General features: G+C 33.8%; 2 protein-coding genes across 2 annotated transcripts in view; both read right to left on the bottom strand.

Annotated features, from left to right (window-relative positions):
• The window catches only part of LOC117125128 (hyalin-like), a 10,687-nt gene extending 9,307 nt beyond the window's left edge, over window positions 1–1,380 (bottom strand). The window contains exons 1-2 of the mRNA XM_033271527.1: window positions 1,160–1,380; window positions 476–766 (exon numbers count right to left, since the gene is read on the bottom strand). Of these exons, the coding sequence (XP_033127418.1) occupies window positions 476–766; window positions 1,160–1,232 (364 nt within the window). The 5' untranslated portion in view covers window positions 1,233–1,380. The remainder of the gene's footprint in view (window positions 1–475; window positions 767–1,159) is intronic.
• Window positions 1,381–2,891: 1,511 nt separating this feature from the next.
• Window positions 2,892–8,553, bottom strand: part of LOC117125127 (S-crystallin SL11-like) — a 15,463-nt gene continuing 9,801 nt past the window's right edge. The window contains exons 3-6 of the mRNA XM_033271526.1: window positions 7,896–7,988; window positions 6,502–6,617; window positions 4,802–4,912; window positions 2,892–3,968 (exon numbers count right to left, since the gene is read on the bottom strand). Of these exons, the coding sequence (XP_033127417.1) occupies window positions 3,804–3,968; window positions 4,802–4,912; window positions 6,502–6,617; window positions 7,896–7,988 (485 nt within the window). The 3' untranslated portion in view covers window positions 2,892–3,803. The remainder of the gene's footprint in view (window positions 3,969–4,801; window positions 4,913–6,501; window positions 6,618–7,895; window positions 7,989–8,553) is intronic.

The raw sequence follows: 8,553 nt of genomic DNA, 5'->3' as shown, positions 1-8,553 counted from the left end.
CAAATCCGGCAATTATTCTTATATTTATTATTATTCTGGTAATAGGCCGAATGGCAACAGGCCGGCTGGCAACAAGCCGAGGCAGCAAAAGGACGGGTGACAAAAAAGGTCGCGTGGCAACGGCCAGGCGACAAAGGGCCGGAACCCTCAAATTAGGTATGCTGCGTAGCACCGTAAAAACAAAATACAAACAATTTAGATAGGCTAAATAATAACAGTCCTTAAATAGGAACATACATATTATAACAGTAGGCCTATTAAGTATAGCCTATCTACAAAAAGTGGCTTTTTCAGTTGTGTAAAAAAGAATGTTCTTGACGGGATTGGAATCTTTTGCCTCTCGCTATCAAGGCAAGTAGCCTATCATACCATTACACCACAGACACCTGTACTGTATAGTTGCAAACTTAACCAACAGGCACTTTCTTTCATAAAACGTTTACGCTCACACATTAATGAAGAAAAAAATACTGACCGCATACAACGCCGATGTCCTCCCAGTGTTCGCAATTATGTACACCCCAGCCATTAAAATCACAGTCCCAGATGTAGGATTCTGTGCCGTCACAATTCACATCATCCATGAGTATTGTTCCGGATCCGCCTCCGTAGGCTACATTGAATGTGTTTGCTTGTAAGAATCCGAGTTGTCGGCAAACCACATGTGCTTCTTGCATAGCAAACCTGTCATCGCAAACTGTTCCCCACTCGTCATTATAAAATATTTCTACTCTACCTTGATAGCCCTCTGTCAATAACATTGGATCTACAAAAAACGTGACATTTATAACATAAGAAGAATATTCAAAGATATACAGCCACTTAAATTAGACGTTTCCATTATAAACTAATACAGGTATAAACTAATATTTATAATAACAATTATATAAACGTTACAGTAGTTACAATAATTATATTTTTGTTTATATTTTTAGAATATCCAATGGGATTTCATTTTACCATCCTTTTCATTAATCTCTTCAGACAGTGTTTTCAGTAGCTCTAGCTAAAGCATAAACTATATAGTGAATCCCTTCTTAAACTGCATACAGACTTACCGACTATTGTGCGCTTTACACGTCTACAGCCATTGTCATCACTTTTTTCATTAGAATATTTAAAATCTATAGTACTATCTATAGTACAAAAATATACTTACAGGTACTGCTGCATGGGTGAAGTAGGCCTAAATATGATATAAAAATATGTAAAAGGAGAGTTAACGTCTCCATGACTCTATCTCCTGTTTTAAAGATAGTGACCTACGTTTATTAAACTTAAAGTATACAACGAAAGAAAACGTTTAATCGATACGAGATATACTCATTGTTGTATAATCAATTCTACCTGTGTACGATCATTTGGCCAAAACAAAAAATTGTTGTGCTGCCCTTAAATGAAAAAAATCGAGATCGCCGGTCGGTCGGTCGGTCGGTCGGATTTATTTTTTATCTTTTTTTTAGGCCTGAAACTGCAGTCCCTATTATAAAAACCCTAGGCCTAAGGCCAGGGTTGGTATCTCGTGGCACCACAATAAAACGATGGCAAGCTTGCCAACAAATATTCAAAGTAATGACAGAGTTAATACTAACCAAGTGTATATTGAAATAAATTTAACAAAAATAATTCAGTTTAAAGAATCTTTTATATGGCTTCGAAACGTAAAATAATAATATGTGTATTCGATCCACACGTCACGCACGGGCAGGTCGAGCAAAACCATACTGTGGCTATGAAAAATGTCCAAACAAGCGCCCTCTATGTAATACAATCGAAGTAAACTTCGGGGAAAAAAGAGAAGAATATTTCGTTTATGGTTGGCCTAAAACCGTAACGGAGCTTAAAATGTCTAGCTAGGTACCGGACTTTAAATCGATGGTTGGACTTAAGTCTGTTATTATTTATTGTCTAATATACTGCAAGGTAATGAATACGCACTGCTGCTGGATCGGATCCTGACCTTCGCACCGTTCGCCGTGGTGAAGTTCTGGATGAGAGATTTTAAAAGTAGGCCTAAACTAACTGCAGCGCCGGATGATCATGTGAGTCAAAGTTCATACTTTTTCATAGAAATGTTATAATTAGCGCAAACATCTGCTTTAAAATCCTTATTTAATTGTCTGACCGCTTCGTAAACACATTATGTTTGATTGTCCACATTATGTTTGATTGTCAGGATGAACGCTGGTTCCGTGTCTGCACTGGCATGATAATACTAGACTGAATTGCGTGAAAACTGGCTACAGATGTGACTCCTGTCTTCTATTTTAGTAATTGTACATATAATAATAAATAATAATAATATGTCGCTCTTATATAGCGCTTCATGCACAATATTACTATTATTAATTTTATAGGAGCTTCTTTTACTCCTCATCATCAATATTTTATCACCTTTATTATCGCCATTATATACACATTGTTACGATATATTAGTAGTATTTATTTGTTTTATTATTTATTTAGTAGTTTTATTATATAAAAGTATAATTGGAAAATCATTGTCCGACCGACATTTTTTATACAAAGTATTAATCTCCAAACTGTATGTGTGTTTATTATTTTAGCACTGCCAACAATGCCTCCATCCGTACAGCCCCATCCTTGGAACACATTGATCTAATGATCTTGTTTTTGGGAAGGCATATTGCAACTGTGCATTGATGATGAATGTTATAGTTTCTTAATAGCGAATAATAGCCTGTTGGTGGCTTTTGGAGCAAATTCAAATTGAATTAAATTACACAATAATTTTCGAAAATAATGCAACTATAATAATAGTAACAATTTTAATAATAATAATAATTATTATTTTATAAAATAATAACAATGTCATTATATTAGAGAGCTCTACACAATCAAATAAAAAACAGACATAAAAGTTTTTAAAAGTAAATTTTTATTGAATGGTTTTACAGATATTGGTTTTATTTTATCAAAGTATTATTTCAAGTATTATTTCATTCAATATTTCTAGCTACTATGGTAACAGTTAAGGACAAGAAGAAATTCGAAAGGCCTAGGAAAGTCGCCTAACGTATCATTAATACTACTGACCTTACACCAATATCATCAATATAATTATGAAAAATCTGTGGCCGTTAAGTTGCATATAATGAAAGATCCTACACATCCTCGACACTCTGTTATTAATTACAACAAATCAGGTATCAGAATTTTTTATTCTTCTTTTACTGTTTGATGTTTATTTTTAAGATTGTATCTGTATCGGCTTTGAACGAGTAGGCCTAATGTGTTTATGTAACTTCTTTTCAACTTTTTGATCTTCCCAAAAAAACCAAAAAAAATTTTTTTTTAATAAAAAATGTGTATATTTTCATGTAAGAGAGAGTGACGCTGACCCAAGTACGGCTCATTTAATTTAATTGTTTCTGGTTCTTAAACATCATTGTTCTTTTGTCTGTCATATTTTTGACTTCTTGTGGAGGGGCGCCATGAGCGTTTTCCTTAAACGGATACCGGCGCTTTAAAAGATTTCATTATTATTATGTATATAACAGACAATAAAGTTTCCTGAATCTTGAATCTTGAAAGCCACTTGTACTTATTATGTTATTAATGACGAAAGAAGTTGTTACTTTTCATAATCAAATCATTTTAAACATATTTCACTTGCAAATTTAACGAATTATGTACCGTATATTCTAGCTAAAACGTATTCCTTGTCGATTTGTGAATGTTAATATCCAGTGTAGTATACCTACAGTTGATGTATTTATTGTCATTATTTAAATGAATATTGAATAGACTTTATTTCAGCAAACATCAAAACATCCAATAGATTAAAACTCAGTCTCTGGCCTCTTGGCTAACCAGGCAGCAATAGGTTCGTACGCCTTTACTCTTCCGTGCAGGCCTTTCAGTTTTGGATAATCTGCTAGTACGTCTGGATTTCCAAATGTAAGCCATCCCACCCAATCAAAGAACGAAATGTCCGCCAACGTAATCTAAGAAAAAAATATGTTTAAGATCATTGTTAACTGAATTGTCTTTAAATCAAATACATTGAACTTCTGTATAAAGTATTTTAATAAAATGATAAACAATTTGGTTGATGTCGTATAATAAAATTATTTTTTATCGTATTATTTTATCATTCTGTTTTTTATTTACATATTATATTATATTGTTGAAATAATTGGCAAATTCGTTGGCAACATAACATGACGAAAGAAAAACTACGAAGAGTTTTATTTTATTCCTTTATGAAACTGTGGTGTGATTCACTTATCAGTAAACCTGATTTCCTTAAAATCGCTTATTGTTCTAAAAAAAAACAGTGTTTTAGTGCAATCGTTGTAGGCCTGTGTGTAGCAGTCCAAGACGCAATCGGGAAGGCTTCCTGATTCGACCGACCAATCGGCATCTAGTTGGTTTCCATTGAATCGCTACACGTCGTTAAAGCGTTTTCACTGCAATCCTTGCACTGCGTTGCTGTCACCGACGCAATCGGGAACGTTCCCTTATTCAACTAACCAATCAGCGTCAAAGATAGCGTAAAGCGATTTTTATGCAAATTCAGGTTCATCCAAGGTATTTCAATTGTTGAATTGCCTCGGTTCACCGACAGCTGTCGGCGATAGCGTGCAGTGAATGTATGGAAACCAAGCTTTAGTGAATCAATCGACCGATCAATCAATCAATTAACCAATGAATTAATCTACCAATAAACCAACAAATCAACAAATAAGTTTATCAATCATAATTTTGTTTAAATGCAAACATATTATCTTAGGAAAAATCGAAAACATTTAAGTTTCCGATAGTGATCATAACTCACCGACTCGCCAACAAACCAGCCACTTCCTTCATTATTTAAGCTGAGTTGTTTTTCAAGAATCTTTAGGAGTGTCGGTGCTTTCTGTTCGTATAATTCCTTTTTAAGCTCAGCCTATAATTCGAAATCAAGCAGATACTGAATTAGGATTTCCGATTATTTATTGTATTAATATATTGTATGTACAGTAATACCGGTACAATGTATGGATCCGAGTCAATTGTAGAAGTTTTAAAATGTAACACTAAGGAAATGAATAACAATAATAACCAATGTTGTTATTATTATCCATATTACAACCATCGTCATTTTCTTCATCAGCATTGTCATCATCACTATTATTATCATTATTAATATTGTTAATAATATTAACAATATTGATAATAATAATTAACAATAATAATATTAATAATATTAATATTAATAAGAATTATAATGATAATGATAATTTTGATCTTTCATGCTTGTCTTTTATTGATTGTATCTGCTTTTCGTATGTTTTTGTTTTAGCTGTGAGTAGTGTAATAATCTAACTTTTGCTGTGACCACGATATGTTCTGAATAAACCTTGAATGAATACAGTATAAACAATCAATTAGTAGAGCTCCGCATAGTACACTATAGGAAAATTATTATATACCAAGGTTAGATTTAATGCTTGGAAAAAATTCCTGAGGGCCTGCAAGGCCCACAAGAATTTTTTGAATGCATTATATCTAACCTAAGTGTAATAATTTTCCGCTAGTGTACGATGCATGCTCTACTAATTGCTTTAAAAGTCAATAATGTTTTAATTTTAATAACCAACTGTATGTTGTAGCAGTCATCGGTTGCTATAGTGATATGATCAGTACTGTATACTATGTGCGTATTTACATTTAGCTGTGTGTATGCTGATTTGTGCTCCTGCAGTACGCATTAACTACATATCAGTAGTACAGTCTTTACTGATACGATGAATATAATTGTTGTAATTTGTATTGTGTTAGAACTTGTTTGATTCATTTGTTTGATTCATTCTTCAAAGAAATAAACATTTCCTAAAACATTCGAGAGAGAAAGTAGAAGTCACCAAAATTTAATCACCTCATCCTTGGGTCATACCTAACAATCCCTGTAACTGGAATTTAAATCTATGCAGCTGTTTTTGAGATAATTTGAACACGAGAACCTTAAAACTTTAAATGGCCCTCACGTTCACCCCCGAATTTGGATCGAGACCTACACTTGAAAATTTCTTCCTTGTAACTTGGTCAAACGTTCACGAAAGTTTCATTCATGTTAGTTGATTTCTTTTTGAGATATGCCTAGGACAAATTCCCTTAAATGGTCCTCACATATCCACACCCTACTCCGGACAGTCACCAAAATCATTTCTTCATTGGGCTACCTAACACTCCCTCTTATTTTCAATTATGTCTGTGCAGCCTTATTTGAGATATTTCAAACACAAGAAAAAAAAATTGAAACAGCAAAGCATTATACACAAACACACAAATACAAACATCACGAAACGAAGATATCTCCTGGCAGATATGATAATAATAACAATGGGTGTCTTCTTGGTCTCCTCTTTTGCTTGGAACCAATCAAATAATGGTAATGATAATGATAATGAAAATGATAATAATAATAATAATAATAATAATAATAATAATAATAACAACAACAACAACAACAACAACAACAATAACAGTGAGTACCTTCTTGGTTTCATCTTTTGCATGGTACCAGTCAGTTAATGGCTTTTCTAAATCCCGTAAAGCTTCCGTCATTGCATCAATAGTTGCTGTTTCTACCTTGCTCTTACCAAACAATCCTAAAACAGGTAACATAAGGTTATATTTGTCTTCTTCGTGTATAAGAACCACCTAAATATATAAACTATTTCTTGGTTCAGGCGTTTTTGCTACATTAGAAACGAAACATAAAACGTCGGAAACGTGACACAACATACAATTTCTACAAGTCAAAAGCTTTTTTTCACACTCATTGTATCAGCATCTTTTTCCGACAGAAATAACATACTTCACCACGTAACTGCAAATATGTTATATATGTATGCTACATTATATTTATTGAGATCCCGAACTGAAACTGTTGCTGTAGTTGCGCTACTTTGATACCGTAACCAAAGTTTACACCAATACACGTTGAGATTTTGTCCGCTAAGCCCCCCATTAGACAGGTAGAAACAGATGGAAAATAGGCATTGAGTGAAACAAATTGCAAAAGTTTGTTTTATTACTGAAATATGTTCTTTTGCCTGTAACAATTAGCATATCCAAAATCTACCTTAATCGTCCAATACTAGCAGGAAGCGCAGCGTGAAAGGTTTGGTTTCCCAACCTTGATGTAGGGGTTTCAATCCCTCGCTGTGCATTTCACTTGTGTCCTTGAGCAAGGCACTTTATCTACATTGCTTCTCTCCACCCAGGAGTATAAATGGGTACATGGTGGGGTTGCTTGCGCCTGCGCTGTGTACAGCAGCAACACTTAAGCATGTGGATCCAATGACCAGGGGCAGAAGCGCTTGGTATCTGCAAATAAAGGCGCTATATAAATAAATATATATGATTATGAATACTAAATTACCTAATTTTTCATAAATTCAAAATGGCCGCCATTTGGAAACTTTTTTAGCTAATTTTGTCCTTAACCGTTACATATTGAGCATATAAATGTATTGGGTACAAATATAAACACGACCCCAAAGAATCGTTAAAAATGTAATGGTTAAGGAGAAAATTAGCTGCAAGTTTCCAAATGGCGGCCATTTTGAATTTATGCAAATTATGTAATTTATTATAGGCCAATCAAGGTAGATTTTGGATATGCCTATGCAAACGAACATATTCCAGAAATAAAACAAACTTTTGTAATTTGACTTGGAGACCTATTTCTAAATGTCTATATAAGGTCCCATAAAAAGGCGGTGTAAAAACATACGCAAACACGTGCGTCTGTGGAACAGCGCGTATGTTGGTGAGACAAGCGCGTATTCCTGGACCTGTTCTGATTGGTCAATTGTAAGTTTGATTAACACTGCAAAAAAAGTCCATTAATTTATCATTTCAATGAATAACGTTAGGCATACCAAACTCATGAGCTAAAAATCGGCTTATAGCTTGGCTCTGGGGAAGTTTCTTGCCCTTGACTTCCAAATACGGGAGCTGACCTAGAGGTGCATCTGTAAATAAGAACATAAGATAAGAATATAAGATAAACTATTATTGTCCATCAAATATGTTGGAAATTCATGGTGCATTTGGCGTAATAAACAAAAAAAATTACGCTTGTTTAGAAATTGTCTGAACCAAGGGTTTATTTGTTCTAGTGTAAATTGGTCTTATATGGTTTATGATGATACAAATAGGGGGAAGTATTTCCACCATCAGAGGTTCCAGGCCATATCCATACAATTTCGTACATCATTATTATAAATTATCGGGCGTTATGAACGTATTGAAATTATTCAAAAGTGATTTGACACCTTATTCAGCATAAAACTGGCAATGGCTTGTCTCTGGTATCTATTTCCAATAACAAATCATTGATTATTGATTGCATAGTGGTTGATATACTTTCTTTTTAATAAGTATTACTTTTTCAGGGTCATGCATTTAATAGATTTCACAATCGTGTTTAATGAACCGGATAGGCCTACTCTATTAATTATACTAGTTCACTCTCAGTGGCTGTGGATGAAGATATAGGAACTAATCACAAGAAATTAGAATACTCTTCAGAATTAG

This window comes from Anneissia japonica, unplaced genomic scaffold, assembly GCF_011630105.1.
Source record: "Anneissia japonica isolate Jap-2015-1 unplaced genomic scaffold, ASM1163010v1 scaffold9_len2422644_cov172, whole genome shotgun sequence".
Classification (NCBI taxonomy): domain Eukaryota; kingdom Metazoa; phylum Echinodermata; class Crinoidea; order Comatulida; family Comatulidae; genus Anneissia; species Anneissia japonica.
This window is presented reverse-complemented; position numbering and strand designations above follow the sequence as displayed.